The following is a 24,915-nucleotide window of genomic DNA, read 5'->3' on the forward strand; positions in this document are numbered from 1 at the left end:
ATAATATATTTTCTTCCAGACAAAGTCTTATTTGTTTTATTGAAGCTAGAATAAAAGCAGTTTTTAATTTTTCAAAACCATTTTAAGGTCAAAATTATTAGCCCCTTTAAGCTATATTTTTTACGCCTGTCTACAGAACAAACTATTGCTATTCAATAACTTGCCTAATTACCCTAACCTGCCTAGTTAACCTAATTAACCTAGTTAAGCCTTTAAATGCCCCTTTAAGCTGTATAGAAGTGTCTTGAAAAATATCTAGTCAAATATTATTTACTGTCATCATGGCAAAGATCAAATAAATCAGTTATTAGAAATGAGTTATTGAAACTATTATGTTTAGAAATGTGTTGAAAAAATCTTCTCTCCGCTAAACAGAAATTGGGGAAAAAATAAACAGGAGGCTAATAATTCAGGGGGGCTAATAAATCCGACTTCAAATGTATGCCACATTTCTTTGGACTTGTTGGGAACACTGAAGCACCCGGAGGAAACCTACACGAACACAGGAAGAACATGCAAACTACACACGGAAATGCCAACTGACCCAGCCGAGGCTCAAACCAGCGACCTTCTTGCTGTGTGCTACTCACTGGGCCACCGTGACCCCAAACTGAATTAATGTGAAATATATATATATGCATTTAGCTGAAGTAAGAAAAAGGTTATATTTTTCTTTATTATTTAATTTTTATTTTAAGTAACATAAATGACTTCAGTGACTTTATGTTTTCAGTTTTAGGTTACCCCTTATAGACCTCAAAAGTATTGTTATATGCAAATAAACGTGCATGTCCAGAAACAATAGAATTACAACCATCTGTGACAAAGCATGAACACTAAATGCCCACTCTTCTCTCTCTCTCACCTTGGACTGGACATCAGCGTTATGGTCATTCTGGAGCAGCAGAGCAGCAGATTTGGTGTCATCCTTGCGGGCAGCGATGTGGAGTGCAGGCAGGCGGACTTTCCCCTTTGTGTCGTGTTCAAGAAGCAGAGAAACCACCTGATTATGACCCTGCTGGAGAGCAATGGCCAGAGGAGTGAAGCCGTCCTAAAAAACACAGAGAAGAGAGAGATTAACAGTCATCATTTAAAAGGTAACATCCAAGGCGACACAGTAGCACAGTGGGAAGCACAATCGCCTCACAGCAAGAGGGTCGCTGGTTCGAGCCTCGGCTGTGTCAGTTGGCATTTCTGTGTGGAGTTTGCATGTTCTCCCCCTGTTTGCGTGGGTGTCCTCTGGGTGCTCTGGTTTCCCCCACAGTCCAAAGACGTGGTATAGGTGAACTGGGTAAGCTAAATTGGCTATAATGTATGTGTGTGAATGAGTATGTGTGGGTGTTTCCCAGTGATGGGTTGCAGCTGGAAGGGCATCCGCTGCGTAAAACATGTGCTGGTTAAGTTGGCGGTTCATTCCGCTGTGGTGAACCCGGATTAATAAAGGGACTAAGCCGAAAAGAAAATGAATGAAGGAATGAATGAGGTAACATCCAAAACAAACAAAAGGAGCTTCAGGGATAAATAATGTGTTGGTGCTTCATTAAGAATCCAAAATCTGCAGTCAAAGGCACTCGGAAAAGAAGCAATACAAGTTTTAAAAATTATATTACATATGGTATATTAAAAACAGCATTTAATGTTCTTTTAAACAATCATTATGTCACATGACTAAATGATTAGGGCAGTTCATTTTGGTGTGCGGACCACTGATAAATTAGGGACTAAACCATAGGTCTCAAACTGGATTCCTGGAGCGTTCCTGGAGAGTTTTGCTCCAACCCTAATTAAACACAGCTGATCCAACTAATCAAGGTGTTCAAGATTACTAGAGACAATTAAGCAGGTGTGAGCTGGAGGTTGTTGGAGCTAAACTATGCAGAGCTGCGGCCCTCCAGGAATTGAGTTTGAGGCCGTTGGACTAAGTCAAAGGAAAATGAATGAATGGTGATTAGATAGCTAAACATTACAGAAAATGATATGACTCAAAAAATAATATCAAATGGAGAGTTATTGACAATTTAGTAAGAATAGAGAGTTAGATAATGTAATACAGCATAATTCGAAAAATCTAACAAATAATGCAGAAAGGGAAAACAACAATGACCTTTCCTACACTCGCATATTTCTTCTTAAAAAGTCATCAAAATCACGCTGTAAATTAGAGCTGCAAAATTGAGATGTACAAGTTTCATTAAAACGGAGATCACAGATATTTCACAATTCTGAATAGACATCAAAATAAAGCGTAAAGTTTGAAAAAAATATATATTAAAAATTGTGAATCATTACTTGATGATTTAGCAGGATTAAATGACAGTGAAAACTATTTTTGCCTATGCTTATTGCCACCTGCTGGCATAGATAAATTCATTTATTCATTCATTTTCCTTCGGCTTAGTCTTTTTATTTATCAGGGGTACCCACAGCAGAAGGAATCGCCAACTATCCCAGCATATGTTTTACACAGCGGATGCCCTTCCAGCTGCAACTCAGTACTGGGAAACACCCATTCACACTCATGCACTACGACTATATTAGTTTATTCAGTTCACCTATAGTGCATGTTTTTGGACTGTGGGGGAAACTGGAGCACCTAGAGGAAACCCACGCCAACATCCACTCATGCAAAATACACAAAGAAATGCCAACTGACCCAGCCGGGACTCAAACCAGCAACCTTCTTGCTGTAAGGCGACAGTGCTAACCACTGAGCCACTGTGTCACCCTGGCATAGATAAAGTGTCAGGTTACTTTATTTATTCTATTTTGAACGCTGCTCACTATAAACCGACAGCATAATTGGTACATAACATTTACTTGAAACAGCTATAAATTGTGGGGCGACATAGTGGCTCAGTGGTTAGCGCTGTCGCCTCACAGCAAGAAGGTTGCTGGTTCGAGTGCCAGCTGGGTCAGTTGGAATTTCTGTGTGGAGTTTGCCTGTTCTCCCTGTGTTGGCGTGGCTTTCCTTCGGGTGTTCCGGTTTCCTCCACAGTTCAAAAACATGCGGTACAGGTGAATTGAATAAACTAAAGTGGCTGTAGTGTATGAGTGTGTGCATATGAGAGTGTAGGGTGTTTCCCAGTACTGGGTTGCAGCAGGAAGGCATAATTTGCTGGTTAAGTTGGTGGTTCATTCTGCTGTGGTGACCCCTGATAAATAAAGGGACTAAGCCGAAGGAAAATGAATGAATGAGTCTATAAATTCTTATTACTGTCTCTATGAAATACTATGAGTGTTTGAAATAAACTGAAGCTGTTTCATAGCCTACATGAAGGCGGCTGTCTCTGGGTCAAAAGCAGATTTGAAGGTACAGCTGTGATCAGGTTTAACAGACATCAACATTGGACATTTAACATAGGAGCTATTACATCAGCAGGTAATGAAAGGCGCCCAATACTCATGACTCTGCCGAAAACAGATTTTCCTGCAGCTAGTCATTCTGATATTTACCCTGACTTTAAATCACTTTGGTTTCATAAATCAGTTACTTTTGTTCCAGTTTATCACGTTTTAGCCAAGCAAAAAGTCTTGTTCATTAAAAATAATTTCAAATTTTCATGTTCACTTTTAAAAAATTAATTGAAAGGCACAGTGCACCCAAAAATGGCGTTTCAAACCCGTAGGATTTAACCCGTAGGATTTCAAACCCGTAGGAAGTTATTTTAAAGTCATCAAGTTATTTTGAACATGTTTGTAACCGAATTGTTTTTGGAGCTGCAATAACGGTCTGTAAACACTTCTAAAATGTCATTACAGATGCAGATTCTTGAGGAAAAGGTCTATGTACTAGCCTAAAAGTTGATGTGTAATATTTTCTATGTTGTATAATATCAAAAGTTTTATTAACATGCAAAAAATATAGCCCTGTCACACTCCCATACGTCCCAAATTTGTGTCCTGATATGCCACAAAAGCATGCATACAAACACACACACAAATGTAGTTTATATGGTTTATGAGGACTCTCCAAGGACATAATGTATTCTATAGTATCTCTACTGTAAAAACAGCTTTTTATAACTTTATTTATAGGGCATATCCCTACGCCTAAATCCAACCTTCACAGCAAAACTGTGGCAAATTGTGGCATTTTATATTACAAGGACACAAGGCATGTCTTCGTAAACCAGCTTCATAGAGTACAACTAGGTCGTACCCATATCATTATACAATTTTGTGTCTGTGTAAACCACATAAACAAGTGCACACAAAGTGAGATAGAGGGAGAACAAGAGAGAGAGAGAATTGTCAATCACAAACCTCTGTGGCCATGCTCTGGTTTCCACCATTCTCCAGCAGATATCGCACAACATCCAGGTGATTCTCTTGAGCAGCCATATAAAGTGGAGTGAAGCCATTCTGGAGTAAAATGTAGGTTACCATAAAGATTAATATTATGATCGATTATTATATCATGTTATTACATTAGAAATACTCCAGTTTAATCATTCAAAAATGAAAATAATTATTTTGTGTATTATCCGATTATTTCTTATAATAATAACTTTGTCAGGCTTCTCTCACCTGAGATTGAGAGTTCACATCAGCTGTTTTTTTCACCAACAACTTTGCGACTTCTTTCTGCCCAGCAAGACAAGCGATGTGCAATGCAGTGTTTCCTTTCTGAAGAGGACAGAGAGATACGTATTCACATTTAATTATTGAATTTGTTTGTATTCTGTACAGAGTGAGTTACTTCGGAAGCAAGATTGCACAAGATACACTCAAAAAACAACCCAGGCTCATTCTGAAAACGCACCTCTATACATTTCTGGAGGGCGCCAAATAGATCCCAGGAGCTATTTTTTTTGCAGTTTTTGTTTTCCTGAATCTACCATAGGCCGCTGTGTGCGCTTTTTGAGATCTCAATTTTCTCTCGCGAGCACTATTCGCACCTGCTCTTCTTGCGTAAATCCACCAGAGGCCGCTGTCGACTTACTGTTTTACTGACTGAATGACTGACTAAGCAATCGACTGACCCACCCTCCTCCTTCCCTAAACCCAACCAATAGTGCTTTCAAAAGCACCGATTGACCCGACCATCCACTTTCCTAAACCCAACAGACAGTTTTAAAAAGCAATCCAGAAAAAGAAAAATCCTCACCTGATTTTTACCACGTTTTCAGATTTTGACACATTCTCTTCTTGTTATTTACTTGTTTATTTTATTTTTGGCTCACCGGCTTTCTGGAACCATTCTCGAACCCTGTCATCATGGTCAACTTCTCTCTGCATCTCAAATTCGCTGACGTACATGGTGAGCTAACTGTACAAACTGGTAACAGCGGGAAAGCCGTCCATATGGAGGTAAACGGTCAGCTGGTAAGCGCAAAAAGGAACCATGTCATACTGCCCCGTAGCATTCGTTTTCCAAACGAAATGCAGCCAAACGTTCTTCTGGCTACATAATTTGTGATCTCCAGTCATGTATATAAGGCTATGTTTTCAGTTTGATCCTATTTTGCAGAAATGACTTTTGATACTTTTTTCAAACAACTTATTTTAAATTAGCTGAAACAACTAAATTCTTGAGATTTTGAGGGGACATTGTTTTATGTTCAGTACACTTAAATGTGTTATGTTGGCTTAATTGATTTGTGTTGGGACAGCATAAATAAATAGTGTGGAACCCTGCATTTTTTTTGTGTGTATTAGGTCTTCCACAACCTGTAGAACATTAACATTTGTTTTTAAATGTGATTTTGTTTTCAGGTATAATACATTTTTAAAAAATTAATATTGGACAATATAAGTGCATTTATTGTATTTTAGATCTAATAAGACATTATTAAAAATAATAAGTAATCCAGGAAATATCTTGAAAATAAACTAGAGTAAACAGATTTTATCTTATAAAGATTTTATTAGATTTTCTTTTATCCTAGCACAAAACTAAAACATTTCAGTGACATTTAAGCTTAAAGGGATAGTTCACCCAAAACTGAAAAATCCCTTTACTTGTTTTAAATCTGTTTGAAACCTGAAACCATTGACTTTTGTTTTCTTACTATGGAAGTCAGTGGTAACAGGATTTCAACTTTCTTCAAAATCTCTTCTTTACTCTTCAACAGAATGAAGTAACAAAAAGGTTTGGAACAACCCGAAGTTGAATAAATAGTTAGCAAATGTTAATTTTTGGGTGAACTATCCCTTTAAAACAATAAAAAAATGTAATTGGCAAAAATCTATTAGGCGTTTTGTGCCTGCATGGGACAAATGACCTGATTCCTAAAAAACAGAAAGGACTTTTGTAGATCTAGTCTATAATAAAACAAATGGTATGAAAAAGCACTAAAATAATCACATTTTTGACCCACACAAAGTCTCCAAAGCTTTCGTCCCTGCAGTATAGAGCTCTCGCTGTCAGTGTGATTGCTGCTTATTTGTTTACAGTCAGTGCATGTGCTTTTGTGTGTGCGTTTGTGTGTGCGTCAGATGACAGAAGTCACCCGAGTCCTGCTCTACTTATCATATTCCTGGATGTCTGTCATTCTCGCTGGTCATTTGGGAATCATGTGTCCAGTTTGTGAGTGTTTATGGGTGTTTAACCTTGGTTGAAGAGTCCACAGCTGCCCCTCTCTCCAGAAGCTCCTCCACCAGCTCCACGTGACCCTCTTTGGCTGCGAGATGAAGCGCATTGAGTCCGTTCTGAACATGTGGAGGGAGAGATATGATTAAAAAAAAATGTTTTAATGCAGATTTGATGTTAAGTTAATAGGAAAAACAGGACATAAACAAATGTTGCTTATGATTTACAATAGCACAGTTTAAGAGGACCTAAAATGATTTCAAATAAGAGATAAATGCTTTGAAATAAGCTAAAACTCAAGATGTAAGCTGTTGTGCTGTCTAATTATATTAATTTTTATTAAAACTGGAATCTATATATGAGAAAACTCATTTATAGATAGATAGATAGATAGATAGATAGATAGATAGATAGATAGATAGATAGATAGATAGATAGATAGATAGATAGATAGATAGATAGATAGATAGATAGATAGATAGATAGATAGATAGATAGATAGATAGATAGATATACACACTGTATATATATAACTTGGTTTGTTCTGTAGACAATTGAAAAAAATATTGCTCAATGGGGCTAATGATATTGACCCTAAAATGTTTTTTAAAATATTAAAAACTGCTTTCATTTTAGCCAAAATAAAACAAATAAGACTTTCTCTAGAAGGAAAAAAATATATAAATTTAGATAATAAAAGAAATTCCTTGCTCTGTTAAACATCACTTGGGAAATAGTTGAAAAAGAAAATTACAGGAGGGCTTTAAAGATAGTGATGGTCAGTTTTAAAACATATTTATTTCCAAATATTTCAAGCTAAAAAAATATACATATTAAACTATTTTGCTATTTATGACTAAAATAAAAAAACTATAAATACAAATGTAATCATAATAATTATAATTTCTGTTTTTATTAATATATTTAACTACATATTACTAGTAAACATGACATTAATATTTAAATATTTCTTTAAATGTATATTATAGATTCACCGGCCACTTTATTAGGTACACCTTACTAATACCGGGTTGGACCCCATTTTGCCTTCAGAACTGCCTTAATTCTTCATAGCATAGATTCAACAAGGTACTAGAAATATTCCTCTGAGATTTTGGTCCATATTGACATGATAGCATCACGCAATTACTGTAGATTTGTTGGCTGCACATCCATGATGCTAATCTCCAATTCCACCACATCCAAAATGTGCTCTATTGGATTGAGTTCTGGTGACTGTAGAGGCCGTTTGAGTACAGTGAACTTATTGTCATGTTCAAGAAACCAGTCTGAGATGATTTGCGCTTTATGACATGGTGCGTTATCCTGCTGGAAGTAGCCATCAGAAGATGGGTACACTGTGGTCATAAAGGGATGGACATGGTCAGCAACAATACTCAGGTAGGCTGTGGCATTGACACGATGTCCAGTTGGTACTAATGGGCTCAAAGTGTGCCAAGAAAATATCACCCACACCATTACACCACCACCACCAGCCTGAACTGTTAATACAAGGCAGGATGGATCCATGCTTTCATGTTGTTGATGACAAATTCTGATCGTACCATCTGAATGTGGCTGTAGAAATAGAGACTCATCCGACCAGGCAACGTTTTTCCAATCTTCTATTGTTCAATTTAGGTGATCCTGTGTGAATTGTAGCCTCAGTTTCCTCTTCTTAGCTGACAGGAGTGGCATCGGTGCGGTCTTCTGCTGCTATAGCTCATCCACCTCAAGGTTGGATGTATTGTTTGTTCAGAGATGCTCTTCTGCATACCTCAGTTGTAACAAATGGTTATTTGAGTTACTGTTGCCTTTCTATCCGATCGAACCAGTCTGGCCATTCTCCTCTGACCTCTGGCATCAACAAGGCATTTGCACCCATCCTGTAAACCCTAGAGATAAAATCCTAGAAAATCCCAGTAGATCAGCAGTTTCTGAAATACTCAGACCAGCCTGTCTGGCACCAACAACCATGTCATGTTCAAAGTCACTTAAATCACCTTTCTTCCCCATTCTGATGCTCAGTTTGAACTGCAGCAGATCGTCTTGACCATGTCTAATGAGCAGTTGGACAGGTGTACCTTATAATGTGGCTGGTAAGTGTATATTAAATGATATTGGAAAATAACTGTATAAAATAAAATGATAATACAATTAAAAATTTATTAATGAATATATAGCATTCAGTTAGTCAGTCAGACAAATTATCATTTTATTGTATTTTTTTCCATTATTTTACTTTTCCCCAGACGCCAATTTGAAAATCATTAAGAAATAAATGCTTTGAAATTAACTAAAACTCAAGATGCTGTGCTGTTTCATTTTATTTAATTCACTCAATGTCTGTCATTTTTTCTTACACTGGGTTATATATAAATGAAAAATCATGGAAAATTACAAACATGTAAGACAATTTTAAAACATATATTTATTTTTTCTAGATATTTCAAACTCCAAAATTATATATTTTAAAATAGTTTTTTTTTATTATATATTTAACTACATATTGCTTTTAAACATTAATATGTAAATACTTATTTAAGTAAATGTATATTATATATTAAAATGATGTAGGTAAATAATTGTATATAATAAAACAATAAATTTCAATTAAAAAAATAACATAAATAAATATATAGCCTTTACTTAGTCAGTCAGACAAATTATTATTTTACTGTATATTTTTAACAATTTATTTTACTTTTATTTATTTATTTTTTCTTTTCCCCAGAGCCCCATTTGAAAATCCCTGGCGTAACAAATAATCATTGCAGAATAAATATTGCATATTTTAGCTGTTATATCACATCAAAGGTCACTTATGTTATTAGTAACTCAAGCTTCCGTGTTAAGCGTGGAATTTTAACATTTAATCTCTTTTTCTCAAGCTGTAAATAGGCCTTCCCTTTATCAGCACCTGTCTTCATCTACTAATGCACCTCGTCCCGTGTCTGACAGCTCTTGTGTAACATTCAGACTCGTCATTGACAGCGGAGAGAATTAACTGCACACTAATCTCATTTATTTGGATAATGAAAGCTGGAGGACTTTTTCACATCCGGAGAGAGGGATTCCGGTGAAAGAGTGCAAAGGGAAAAAAAAAACAGCTAAAACATGGGCAGATTATATTGCAATATCACTCAGCGAGGATTAAAAGAGTGGATTTTAGAGAAAACAGCATGAAACGCCTGTCCATTGTTGTGCTCATTACTGCTCCACATGACATCATAACAGAAAATGACAGAGTAAAATCTATTATAGATCAGAGCAGAGACAAATTCAGATGTTACGTAATAAAGGGGTCATAAAAATCCTATGATATTGAACTCGTAAAAATGAATAAGCAATTATACACTGTTAAAAAAAAAGTTGCTAAACATGAATAAACTATTAATTTTATTTGGTCGTCCATTTATTTATGCTATTGCATTGCATTTGAGGATTCAGATCTTAGTTCTGACTCATTTAAATACCAAAGTGACTTTTATTTACATTTCTGGTAGTTTGAAATGATAGATTAAATTATAAAGTAATTCAAACTAAATAAACAAATAAAGAAAGGAGCTGCTTTCTGTTATTGTATAGATTTATTTCTCTTCGGCTTAGACCCTAATTCATCATGGGGTCGTCACAGCAGAATAAACCGCCTTGATTAATTTCAATAAATAATATTTCTAGTTGATTCAAATCAGAATCAGAATCAGAAAGAGCTTTATTGCCAGGTATGTTCACACATACGAGGAATTTGTTTTCGTGACAGAGCTTCTACAGTGCAACAGGATTACAGAGACAGGACAAAAAACAGATAATAAATATGTTTTTTTTTAAATAGAAGTAGTGAGTGCAAATATACAGATTGACAAGTGAATGTACATGTTTATTACTATATACAACGTTATATGTGCAGCTGTTATGTGCAAATTGGCATGTAAAGTGTGTTGTTAAATAAGTGTATATGTGTATAAAAGTGTATGGCAAGTAGTGATGTTGGCTCCACAATTATTATCATCAAGTGTTCATGAGATGGATTGCCTGAGGGAGTAATGAGTAAAATGAGTAGAAATATTAAAAAAGTCACTTTGTTAATAGTTTCAGCATCAAAATTTACAAGGAGTTACAAAGCACTAATAATTTATATACAGTTAAAGTCAGAATTATTAGCCCCCATTTGATTTTTTTTTCCTTTTTTTAATATTTTCCAAATGATGTTTAACAGAGCAAGGAAATTTTCACAGTATGTCTGATAATATTTTTTCTTATGGAGAAAGTCTAATTTCTTTTATTTTGGCTAGAATAAAAGCAGTTTTTAATTTTTCAAAAAACATTTTAAGGTCAAAATTATTAGCCTCTTTAAGTAATTTTTTTTTCGATAGTTTAATTACCCTAACCTGCCTAGTTAACCTAATTAACTTAGTTAAGCCTTTAAATTTCACATTAAGCTGTATATAAGTGTCTTTAAATAATATCTAGTCAAAGATTATTTACTGTCAAAGATAAAATAAATCAGTTATTAGAAATGAGTTATTAAAACTATTATGTTTAGAAATGTGTTGAAAAAATCTTCTCTACGTTAATATATATTTATATAAAATAATATATTATAAAATGTAAAGGTGTGACCTGAAAAAGACTTTCTAGACCTGATATTAGACATCTTAAATAGCTATGGTCAGTTTTAATACATATTTATTTTTCTAGATATTTTAAGATAAAAAATATATTTTTAAATATGTAAAGAAATAAATGCTTAGAAATAAACTAAAACTCAAGATGTAAGCTGCTTTACTGTCTAATTTTATTTAATTCGCTCAAATAATTTTTATCATGAGAATTAGAAACCTCTTAAATAGTCATGGTCATTTTTAAAACATATTTATTTTTCTACATATTTCAAGCTCTAAAAATATGCATTTTATTAAAAAATATTTAGTATACACTGTAAAACCCAAGAAGTTAAGGTAACTCAAACTATTTGAGGAAACCGATTACAACAAACCATTTAAGTTCAAAATCTAATGCTAATGAGTACTGTGAACTGAATCTATTTGAGAAAACGAAGCAATTTGAGCACAGTAAAACCCAATAAAGAAGAGAACTCAAACCGAGGACTGTAAAACTTAATAAGTTAAACCAACTCAAACCGTTTGATGAAATCGATTGCAACAAATCATTTGAGTTAAAAAACTAATCTATATAAGTACTGTGAACTTACTCCATTTAAGTTGAAGTAATGAGGTATTCAATTAACTCATTACCTGTAACACTGAGTTCAAAACTCTTTTCAAATGAGTAGAATTAACTTTCAGTCAATTGTGAGTTAACTACCCTCATTTCATTTGATAAAGTTGACTAATGGGTCTTACAGTGTATATAATAATAAAAAAATAATATATTCTGCAAATATGTTGCAATTTCTGACAAAAATAGTAAAAATGACTCTAAATGCAAATGTTATAACTATAATTTCTGTCTTTAATTATATATTTCACTACATATTGCTAGTAAACATAACATAAATATTTACATATTTAAATAAATGTATATTATATATTAATTCTTTATAATTAATATTAATAAATATATTATATATCAAAATAATAGAAGTAAATAATTGTATATAATAAAATACAATTTTATTTAAATATTTAAATTTAATCAAAATAAACAGAAAGCACACAACAATCATGATATATTGGCAACTGTTAATTAAAACTTACTAAATTAATTAATTACTATTAATACTATTAATTATTTACTATTAAAATGTACTGTTAATTAAAATTACTAACTTCCATTGAGGTATTTTTGTTATTAAGTGTCAGCTAAATACAGTAGTTTAAAATATATTTTATTTTATTTTTCTTTCTCGTTCTTTCTTTCTTTTTCAATTTCTCAATTTATTTATTTTACTGATTTATGGAAACGGTCTTTTTTCTTTCTATTTAAGTGTATGATAAAAAAAAATGATTGGTCAAAATTTTTGAAATATGAAAACTTTAAAATATGAAATATGCAATTAAGTTATTAGTAAATCAAGTTTATATGGTAATCCTACTGATTAAATGCAGTTTTATGTTAACAGTATTCTGTGTTCATAATTAATTATTGGACATTTCAGTGACTTGAAGTGACATTTCAGTGAGTTGAAACATTCCTTCTATGTTTATATTTTCTGCAAAACCCCAAAATAACCATATAGAAATCAAAAACAACTTAGTGCAATAATCAGGCACATAAAACTCTTTCCCCCAGCATATCATGGTTTCCGGATTTGTTTTTTAGACTGCAACTCTCAGTACTTCATTTACGATATCATATTTAACCAGCACACACCACTAAAACGGAACTTGAAGAGGTCTGGTTAACAATTTTGTCATTTGTACCTCCGCTAAACCTCAATAAATGCTATTTTTGTATGTGGCATCTTTTGTTCACTGCTAAAAAAAAAAACTAACTAAAATTCAACCTCATCATATCTGACTGAGTAAGGAAAGTTTTAGTTTTTTACATTTACATTTAGTAGACAGCAGTCATTTAGCAGACGCTTTTGTCCAAAGCGACTTACAATTGAGGCTTAGTTACAATTGAGCCATGATTGTTTCCATTTCAGTACTGCTATCTAAACTTTATAAGTCAAAATATAAAACATATTATTCCACTGGTAATTTGAAAGAGGTTGAACACAGCAGTGTTGCAGTGGGAGGGTTTGGTTATGCAGAAGGTACAGAAGGTCGCGAGTGTGAACAGCTGCCAGAGACACACACAAGTAAAAAGGCTTTGATGTACTAGAAAGAACTGGCAGAGAAATAGCCTGTGATGTCATGATGGCACTGCACTATTTGCAGGAATCAGCATTGCTCTCAATGCAGCTTCTGCCCAGGCTAAACAACAATGGGTGAAAGCAAACTAAAAACATACACATTTAAAATAATCGGGATTATCCCCTACTCACAAAGTACAATCTACCAGGACTTTCTAAAAACCATATAGCTAACAGAGAGTTGAAAGAACCCGTCTCTTAAGCTGGAAAGACGTTTACGGCAGCCTGATTCTTGGAAGTCAGAGGTCTTCAAATTTAGCATTAGCCAACAGATTCCCACAGTTTAGATCATATTCATATAAATACATAATCTAAGAACTGCGTTGAAATGTTACAGTGTGCAAAACTTCCAGGTTGTTGAATTGTGTATGAAATAATACATTTAGGCTGAGAGGAAAACATTAAGAAAACAATGCATTCATTTCTTGGTTTCAGAAGGATGAAAGTGTGTTTTTGTATGCTAATAAGTTACCTGGTTGCATGTCGAAATGTCTTGTCCGCTCTTGAGGAACTCCAGCACCTTTTCAATGTTGCCTGCCCTGGCTGCTCGCAAGAAGCTGGTGTTACTGTCCGACTGTGGAAACAAACCAACAATGAAAACATCAGGAAACATCTGCGCAGCTCTTAAACAATGACAGATTAGAAAGCAATATTCGTGCAAACAAAAACTGTTCGACTCATATTGTCACTGCAATGTGACATACATTTCTAAAAATAGGCAGTAATGTTAGTATCCGGCGTTCTTCCTATTCGAAAATGGATGGACGGAATAAACAAATGATAGGTAGAACGATGGATGGATGGATGGATGGATGGATAGATGGATAGATGGATGGATGGATGGATGGATGGATGGATAGATGGATAGATAGATAGATAGATAGATAGATAGATAGATAGATAGATAGATAGATAGATAGATAGATAGATAGATAGATAGATAGATAGATAGATAGATAGATAGATAGATAGATAAGTATGTTGTTAGCATATTTTCGCTCATTGCCTTGACATTACTAGCATCCCTGCTGAAAAAAAACAGCATATGCTGGCAAGGTGTGTTTTGATGCTGGTCTTGCTGGTTTCAGTGCTGGTCTTGCTGGTTTCATTGTGGATTTGCTGACCAGCATTAAGACCAGCATCAAAACATACCTTACCGGCATATGCTGTTTTTTCAGCAGGGATGTTGCAGTGTATGTTTTAATACAGCTCTAGCATGAATCACAATACTGCTAACATGTTGCTGACATTAATTAGCATGTTACTAGCCTTTCATCATATGGCTGTCATGTTTTAACATATTGCTAGCATGGTTTTTGAATGGATGAATAGCATGTGTGTACCATGGTGGGACTATTCCAGAAGCATGTTTGTATAGTTTATATCATGCTAGCATTTGCTAGCATCTTCTCCTATCAGTAATTGTGACTATAACTGTGCTAAATATAGACAGCAAAACAGAATGAAGGCAGCTGACATGAAACACACAGACACACACACACACACACAGAGCGATATGTTTGTGTGTACAGTCATGCACTGAAAGCTGAAAGCCTTGCCATGCAAAAAATAACATTAACACCATGATCTCATTTCAGATTTGGCATTAATCATGAACATGTGTTAGCTTGTACTACAGAGCAGTTCCTTTAAGCATTTGAGTTACAGTAGGAGTCACAACTGTGACAATAAAACCTGCATGTGAAATATACCAACACCACATTATCAATAATACACTGGGTATTGAATGCCACAGGTAGACAGGGTCAGACTATAAATTATATCAAAACACTCAAGTCAAATATTCTGTATTCTCCATGCAATAATTCAGGTATGCAGTCTGTTAACATAACAATAAACAACAGCATTGGTGCTAAGCTCTGGCAGTAGTATTTAAGGTGTTAATTTATAGATCAGTAACTCTCAGGTCATGTAGAGTGTGAAGCTTTACTGTGTCTGGTCACCACAAGCTATAGACCAAAATATTCAAGCAATGACCTCCTGACATCTGCTCCTTTTGAGGTCCAGAGGTCACAACCCAAAATGTGTGGGATCCAAAGTATAACAGACACTATACATTTGAAGTAGCCCTGCACAAGCAGGCAGGCAGCAAAAGTTCAAATCAGTTTGTGAAACTTCAAAGATTTAACTATTAAACATGATATAACAACAATGAAGTTTTGATGATAAAGTACTTGATACTCTGTGTTGCACTTTTTATCTCTTGGGTGACCACCATATACGACTGGTTGTGTTATGATTACCAACAATCTAGAGGCTGCAGATCGTTGGTAAACACGCAGATCGCTAAAGGACTACAAATCCGCCATTATATGGACTTTATAAATCGCAAACACATACACACTTCAGGGCTGAGTCTTGTTTATCTGTGAGCAATTCAACAGGTTTTTCCTTGTTTAGCCTAGCCGTGTTTTGACCCTTTGCTTTGTCTGTTTGATCTGCTCTGGCTATTCCAATGAGCACAGTGGCCTCCATCGTTACTTTTGGAGAAAACCTGGCACCGGTCATCACCAGGCTAATATCATCCCTACAGTGAAGCAGTGGTAGCATCATACTGTGGGGATGTTTTTCAGCATCAGAAACTGAAAGACTATTCAGGATAGAGGGAAAGATGAATGCAGCAATGTACAGAGACATCCTGAATGAAAACCTGCTTCAGAGTGCTCTCGACCTCAAACTGGAGCGACGGTTCAACTTCCAGCAGGACAACGACCCAAAGCACACTGCCAAAGTATCAGTAGAGTGGTTTCACAACAACTCTGTGAATGTCCTTGAGTGGCCCAGCCAGAGTCCAGACCTAAATCCTATTGAAGATCTCTGGAGACATCTGAAAATGGCTGTACGCCATCGCTTCCCATCCAACCTGATAGAACTTGAAAGGGTACTGCAAAAAGGAATGGGTAAAAAATCCCAAAGACAGGTTTGCCAAGCTTGTGGCATCATATTCAAAAAGACTTGAGGCTGTAATTGCTGCTAAAGGTGCATCAACAAAGTATTGAGCAAAGGCTATGAATACGTTTGTACATGTGATTTTTCAGGTGTTTTATTTTTAATAAATTAAAAAAAAAAATTCACATTGTCATTATGGGGTATTGTGTGTAGAACTTTGAGGAAATAAATTAATTTTAATAATTAATAAATCGATTTTCGCAACATTTAAAAAAATGAAGCGCTATGAATACTTTCCGGATGCACTGTACACTGCTAATGAAAAATTTAGGATTAGTGATGACCATATAACCTCTCTAAGTAGTGTAATGAAAAAGTATAATATGTAAAGTCTTAAAAAAGGTTTTGAAGAATGTTGGTATCCAAACCATTTTATTGGCTGTTGATTTCCTTTTTATGTATTCGTTTGTTCCTTTGTAAAGACAATACTCAAAATCTTCTTTTATGTAAATAATATCAAATTAATTAGGAATTACATGCGGCTCAGTAAATGACAACACCATAACACTGTTAAGATTTAATATACCAAATGTTCTAAATGACACATTAACTGCAATCGTAGTAGTTGCTGAAGATTCTGAGTTAGTACTACTGTATGTTGGTTCCAGTGGGAAATCACATCGACAATCCTCTACTAATCCAAGATGTCATTAAGATGCCCTTACCATAGTATCCGTCTCATAGTTGTAGTAACGCTCCAGATATAGATCACTTCCAACAGTCCGCAGGCCTTGATCCGAACCACACACCCTACACATTGCAGCATTGCCCATGGTAAATAGTGATCCAAAGCTTTGCAAAATCCAGCACCACACTTTACATTAATGTCTTTCGTAAGATTCCTCACTTGCTGTGTCTTTACCAGTGACAACCAGCCACCAAACATCAGACCATTACTCAGGAGATTGATTCTAACTGGCTCACATGCACTTAGCTTTATGGGTTTGCATTATCCTCAGTCTTCAGGTAGTACCCAGGAGCCCATTCAATTATCAGCTTCAGAGCATCTATCCAGCTAATGCAAAATCCCCCAAACTTTCATGTCTATCTTTCTCCTCAGGTCCCAAACATCATCTCTAATGTGCTCTCTCTGATCCCTGCCCCATGCCTTCAGTGAGAATCTTGGTCCCGTGTTGGTGTTGATGCCTTGTCTTCTCCGCTTTTCCGGTCTTCTCTCTCATCCCGCCTGGCTTCGTGACTGACAACTGCGGCCGTAAATGTGTCTTCCATTGCTATATCAGGCTGAACATCCGCCCCGTCCAGAATCCTGGGCTGGGTTATTTTTAACCCCTCCAGGCCCAGGCAGCTATGTGACAGGGCAAGGACCAGCAAGAGGCAATCCTGCCGGGAAGAGCCAGCTGGGAAGAGCCTCCTGAGCTCCAGGAATGTCTATTTACTGAGACAACTACGTCTAAAGAAAGAGGGCGCATTCAGAAAAACCAAAACATCTATGGTCTCCAAACAACAAACCATTTGCATTTAGTGCGAGAATATGAGCTACAAAAGTCTGTGAAATCTTTTGCAATGCAGGTTAACAGCACATAATTCCAATGACACACGAGGAGACTAAACCGCTATAGTAAAGTAAATCAGATTGGTGTCTGTGGGTCATCTGTGGCCCTGAGGTAGTTCACATTGATTACACTATGAGTCAGCACTAGTTCGACTTCTACTACAGACATATTGACGTGCCAATCACTGCCCTGTCAATGCCAATGTACAATGGGTTTTACAACAGTTAATGGTGCAAGTTAAGTCAGTTCGTTCATAGATCTACATTAATGTGCTACCCTCAAGATTAGTAGTAAACTCGGTGACCTGTGTTGAGACCTTCTATCTGCATTGGAGACACATTTCTCTGTGTAGTTTTGAGGACACTGATATTTACATCACCTTGGATGAACCACCTTGGCAACATGCTCAGAATTATTTGCAAAGAGGCAGGTACTGTAACACAAATTCTTGCCATCCAAAGCCATGTCTCTTCATCATGAAACATTTACCAGAGAGAAAAGTTTACAGTACACTTAGTTATTACACGACCAAACTTGAAAAAGAAGGTAGGTTGTTGATGTTTGTCATACATTCTCTGTCCGTGAACACGCCAATGACATAGTCCTTTCTGTTCAAACAGGGTGCGCAGAGGTAAGCAATTACAAATTTTGACTAGCAGGAAGGACAGTCTATTGTAATGTTCAGACTTAAAGTTTTGATTGGATAAACTTTTCTTGGTCCTACAGCTTCCACAGAATATTAAAATACACATAAATAGACTTGGACCACTTCATTTAATGATTACTATTAGGATGCAAAGAGACTTTCAACCAGCATAACAAAAATTGGGACAATCATCTAATGGAGTTAACTTGTTAACAAACGTTCGGCAGCGGTTTGTCTCCTTAACCAATAATCTAGTCCCTAAAACTTTTTTTAAGGCAGACCAACCCTCTAACACCATTCTTCTCGTTCTCTTGAACCAACCCTCCTTCCCTCTTTTTTCACGCTTCCCATTAACAATCCTATAACTCTCTCTTCACTCCTAGGTTGAATTGGAGGGTCCAATCACTCTACCAAAATATAACAAAGATGGTACCCCCACTCTGAGTCGCTGGGCATCATCGTAGGATGTTCAATCAACCTACTTACCTGTTTACTGTTTATCCTCTTACTTCCCTTCCCCTTCATCCCACTGTTCTCTTACCATCTCCTTCATTCATACAATAAAGTCTAGCTCAAAGTGTGGCATGGCCCGTGCTGGCATATTGCACCTTTTCAAACAAAGCTCTCTCTCTCAGCCTGTGACTGATTCAGAGTTGGCAAGTGCTGTAACTTACAATTTTGCTGCAAAATGCAATACTAGAATTAACTTGTCTATAACTTTGTAAATGACCATTAAACAAGCATGATAATCAAGGGCTTGCCATACGTTAAGGATTTTAAGTGCACTTCATGTTGGGTGGGTCTTTGGTTTCATTGATTATCCCATTAACACACACAGTGTGTGTGTGTGTGTGTGTCTATATATATATATATATATATATATATATATATATATATATATATATATATATATATATATATATATATAAAATCACTGGTATTGTCTATAAATTTTGTTAATATAAAATAAATAAAGGTACGCAAGCTGTCACTGGGGTGGTACCTTTTCTACTTAATTTACTTATGCTACGCATTTGTACTTATAGGGTAAATATTGGTACCTCAAAAGTATATATTTTGAGAGGAACACTTTTGTACTTATTAGGTACTAATATGTACCCTTGAGGTATTAATATGCACCTTTTAGGTACAAATTTGACCTTTTCAAAAGGTACCACCCCAGTGACAGCTCGCGTACCTTTATTTCTGAGAGTGTATACTGTACATGTCTGTAAACAAGGCACATTTTTTATAATTTTATTTAAAAAATGCTCAAAACAACATTTTAAAAATCATTAGAACACAAAACAAAAGTTATGTATAAACAGTTCAAATAATATGTCATAAATGTCAATTGAATTTGTCAATTGGTCTCTGGTTGGTTTATTGGTTTATTTTGAAAAATAAAAAACTTTTACATGTTTTAAATATTATAAAATGTAATTCGTTCCTGCAACTCAGTGCAATTACAAATGTGCTTTGCTTTTAGCAAATGTAACGGATATTTTTTAGAAAGTAGTAAAAAAAACATTTAAAAAGTTATATTTTACTGACCCCAAACAATTAAATTGTATCTTTGCAAAATATACCAATGCTTTTTAATTTCCAAGGTGTATTTACAGTAAAACTGCAGTATTTATGAATACATTCTCTTTATGAATATAAACCTTATATGTAATTCAGTTATGATAACCTGCTTATATGAGAAGTTAGAGGTTCCAGGAGGTCATACGGGTCAAACAGCTAAGCACTTAATTGCCATACATGTTTAATAGCACATTTGTAATGCCAAACACTTTCACTTCCATTAGCACTTATGCTTTTTTAAACTCTTACAAACCTCTTCTTTGTAAATGATAGGTATTTAATGAAAGATTGTCCATTATGTCTGTCACATGACAAATAAAGAAATCGATAATTAGCATTTCTTATAACAGATATTTGGCTACATTATGATTATTTCCTAAAACTATAAAGTGCTTGGCAGATTACAAGAACTTCACAAAAAAAAAACACGTGTCAAAAAAGTTATATCATCATCACATATGCAACCAATGAGATTTTGCCCTGTAAAGACAAATCTGCATACAGGATGATCCTGTTTTCTAAGCCTCTTCCAGTATCTGTGCTCTGAAACAGGTGCAGAACAGCTGACTACAGGATTTATCCCTAGAGCTCATCTGCAGCATGAAAAACTGGAAAAAAAGCCACCATAAAACGATTCATTAATTATTGCATACAGCAGATAACACTGATTTGACAAATGAGAATTAAAAAAAAAATGCTATAATTATATTTGCATACACTAGAAATATGTAATGATAATTATTAACAATTATAAAATGACTTACTGTAAATGCAATTTAAAAAAAAGAAGAAAAAAAAAACAAGCTGACATGCACAGTTTCATAAACGTCTATTAAGATGCCATATGAACATTAAAATCAAGAATATATCGTGTATGACATCATCATACCCTTTGACCTTAATAAACCCTCTGTGCATGTGAATGTCAATGAGATTAACTCTCAACACAGATACAGTATTTTACATCAGCTAACACTAAAAGCACAGAAATGAACAATTTACAATGAATTACTACACAATAAACAGTGCACAACAACACAGTACAATAGATAATCAAGAAAGACACTGAATATTTCTGAAAATTTCCTTTCCTTTGCCATGATTAGCATATTAATTTTGACTTATTTAACATTTAAAATAAATGATCTCAGATTTCTTTAAACCCAGCAGTTTGCTCTTATACAGTAAATATGACTAATAGGTCAATAGGTCAGCTATATCAGAGCTATGTCTGACAAATTTGAGGTAAAATGAAATGTTTTAGTGGTCTGTAAATCTCAATACCTTTCGTTTGCGTTCTGCCCTCTCTTTATGTCTCCTGCGTCTCTCTCTGGCTTTAGCGAGAGCCTTTATCTCAGGAGGTTGCTCCAGTTCCCTTGCCTTTTTCAGGTGTGCTGCAGCGTGTGCCATGATGCCAAATCACACACAGATGACTTCAGATGTGGAATAATCCTTGAAAGATTACTAAAGCTGTGTAAAGCAAAGGATGGAGTCGCTGTTCTGCATTCCCAATGGCCCTTACTAATGCGCCTCCTCTGAATGAAGAGATAACAAATGCTCCGTGTCTCTGTCCTTCACTCTGAATAACTTATCTACTGTGATCCTCTGTGAATTCACTCTTCGGTGCAGTTTGACTGTTTTTCCCCCTCACTGAGAGTCCAGTGCAGTGGTTGGCTGGAGAGAAAAGCTTACTTGCTGAATCTGAATTTATATCGCCATGTGCAAACTAGAGACCAGAGAAAGAGAGCGAGATAGAGAGAGGGGGAGAGACTTTGACTTCTAAAACCCTTTTTAATACATACAATTTCTCTAACATGTTTCTCTATCACTTCTCTAAACCATGCTACAAAAAAAAAAAATCACAGAAACAAATGAAAATAAACCAACCCAGGCTCATTCTGAAAACGTACCGCTTTATACATTTCTGGAGATTGCGAAATACGTCCAAGGAGGTAAATTATTTGCAGTTTTTTGTTTTCACGAATTCACTACAGGCCGTTGTGTATGCTTTTTGAGATCTCAAATTTCTCTCGCTAGTGCCATTCGCGCCTGTTGTTCTCACACAAATCCACCAGAGGCCACTGTTGACTGATTGTCCGATTGACCCGCCCACCCACTTCCCTAAACCCAACAGACAGTTTTCAAAAGCAATCCAGAAAAAGAAAAGCCCTCGCCTGATTTTTACCACATTTTCTGATTTTACCACATTCTCACCCTGTTATTTACTTGTTTATTTTATCTTTTGGCTTCTGTTTTAATCTTACCTGCTTTCTGGAACCATTCTTCAACGGACTTGAACCCTATCGTTGTGGTCAATTCCTCTCTGCGTCTCATTCCATCTGTAGTGGTAACAGCAGGAAAGCCGTCCATACAGAGGTAAGCAGTCAGCTAATAAGTGCGAAAAGGAACGGTTTCATATTGCCCCGTAGCATTCGTTTTAAAGACCTAATGCAGCCATACATACTTCTGGCTACATAATTCAAGATCCCCAGAAATGTATATAGGGCTACATTTTCAGAATGAGCCTATGTTGAAAAAAACACACTTACTCATTCAACATTCAACAGGAACTTAATTTCTAGAAATGATTTAAAGAGAGATAGAAAGAGAAAGAGACTTTGACTTTTAAAACCCTTTTTAATATGTACCACTTCTCTAAAATGTTTCTCTATTGGCCCGTTTCCACTAAGTGGTACGGTACGATACAATACGGTTCGATTCAGTATGCTTTTATGGCTGTTTCCACTTTCCAAAGGTACCAATAAGCGAACCGTGCCAAAGGATTCTCAACTTTGTCGCGTCGCTCGACACGCCCACTTGGTCGATGTTGCTCGCGTAGAGGGAGGTCGCTCTCCATTGAAATGAACGGTCACTTGTCACTTTGCTGCTGCGAGTTACTCATAGTGTGAATGAGGCTTTAGGTACCCTTTTGAAAGGTTACCTGGCACAACAAATGGATACTAAAAGGCAGAGCCAGACACACAGCTGAACGCTATTGGTTTACAGATTTACGTCATTAACTCGTGCACAAGCAGGAGAATGAAAACAAAGGAACCGCCATTTTTAAATACACAGCCAAGACATTACACCGTAATAATATATACATAAAATAACGAGCCATGGTCCACCCAAGCTTAAACAAACCTTGTCGTAGTCTTGATAAACAGCCACAAAGCCAAGAAGAAGAACTACCCTGTGCCCCACAGTTGTTTACAAGGCCGTCTAAAGAGCGAGCGGTTTTGCTTTCTCGCGTGTGCGAGCCGCACATCTATATTTAAAATAACAAACTTCTTGAACTGATGATAATAACGTGCACGTGATTATTAAATCACTTTTGACATCCGATCTTTTCAGAAAGGGACAAACGCGAAAGTGACGTGCGAAAAAAATAAAGGAGAAGCCGTAAAAAACAAAGGAGCAAAGGATTCTTTCAGCAACCTAAAACATGAACACACTGCCATGTTTAAATATGATCATCACCTTTTAGACTATTATGAACTCCAATTACTTTCTAACAGAGGTTACATGTGCTGGTGAAGATTACAGACACAGATGAGAGGTTTGCACTGACTGTGGGCTATATGTTGCGTGTTGTTTTTGCACCCAATTAAGGACTAAACGTATGCTGTGTGTAATTTTTCTGTAATTGATAACATATTGGAGATGGTAAGTTTCTGTCTGTGTTCATATATGTGTTTTTTTTTATTTATTTTGTATAATTGCAGATGTTACAGTAGGCTATTTTGCCCTATCATTGATCAAATCTTGTTCATAGAAAGGTTAGTAATGAGCATTCACCCACCAAAAGGGTACCATTGGAACTGGAAATGCAAGCTTGATAAAGGTGACCCGTACCGACCCATGCCGTACCGTACTGTACAACTCAGTGGAAACAGCCCATATCACTTCTCAAGACAATTTTACAAGAAAAAAAAATAGGAAAACAAATAAAAAGATAAACTGACAAAAAACACCCACTTAATTTTGCTAAAACTTTTCTAACTCTCAAATTAAATAAAAAAATGGTACATTATCAAATTGTTTATAAAATGCTTATTCAACAGCAACTCTGCACTCTAAGAAATCCTGGGTTATTTAAACCCAAATTGGATAAAATATGGACTAACCCATGGGTTAAATTTGGTCCTATACATTTAATTTTAAAAAATTTACCCAGGAGTTGAAATAATCCAGCATTTTTTGTGTAAATTCTAGCAATGATTTAATAAGAAAGAGAGACTTTGACTTTTGAAACCCTTTTATGTACTGTTTCTATAAAACAAATCACTTCTCAAATCTATTTTACAAGAACAAAAAAAGCTACACTCACTTAGCATCACTAACACTTCTATAATTAATAAAAAGGCACATTGTCAATTTGCTTATAATAAGCAAAATCACCTGCAACTCTAAATTCTAGCAATGATTTAAAGAGAGAGAGAGAGAGAAAGAGAGAGAGAGAGAGAGAGAGAGAGAGAGAGAGAGAGAGAGAGAGAGAGAGAGAGAGAGAGAGAGATGACCTGTCTGTCCAGATGTAGAGGAATCCAGCTTGACTCAATCCAGGATTGAGTAGAGATGGAAAAAAAAGCTGTTGTTTCAGAGAAGTGGCTTGAAATTGGTAATAAGGAGAGCATGACAAACAGATAGTCCATAGAGACACCTACGGCACATCACGTTGCTGGGGTGGAGTTTGGGGAAGACCACAGAGGAGGTATACTGGGAATGAATACACTGGGGCAAAGGGCAAGCCGCATATACAAATCTACCTGCAGGGAAATGATACGCTCTGACACACAGCTACTGCAGTAATAGACTCAGACTGCTGTGTTTCCCAAAACTGCAT

The 24,915-nt window shown here is 35.7% G+C and overlaps 1 protein-coding gene across 2 annotated transcripts in view; it reads right to left on the minus strand.

The window, feature by feature from the left end:
- Window positions 1-24,915, minus strand: part of ank2a (ankyrin 2a, neuronal) — a 121,483-nt gene that overhangs the window by 62,223 nt on the left and 34,345 nt on the right. For both annotated transcript variants that reach the window (XM_056461465.1, XM_056461455.1), the window contains exons 2-6: window positions 13,828-13,929; window positions 6,553-6,651; window positions 4,528-4,626; window positions 4,264-4,362; window positions 866-1,051 (exon numbers count right to left, since the gene is read on the minus strand). In XM_056461465.1, coding sequence (XP_056317440.1) covers window positions 866-1,051; window positions 4,264-4,362; window positions 4,528-4,626; window positions 6,553-6,651; window positions 13,828-13,929 — 585 coding nt within the window. The remainder of the gene's footprint in view (window positions 1-865; window positions 1,052-4,263; window positions 4,363-4,527; window positions 4,627-6,552; window positions 6,652-13,827; window positions 13,930-24,915) is intronic.

The sequence above is a fragment of the Danio aesculapii genome, chromosome 1 (genome assembly GCF_903798145.1).
Source record: "Danio aesculapii chromosome 1, fDanAes4.1, whole genome shotgun sequence".
NCBI lineage: Eukaryota > Metazoa > Chordata > Actinopteri > Cypriniformes > Danionidae > Danio > Danio aesculapii.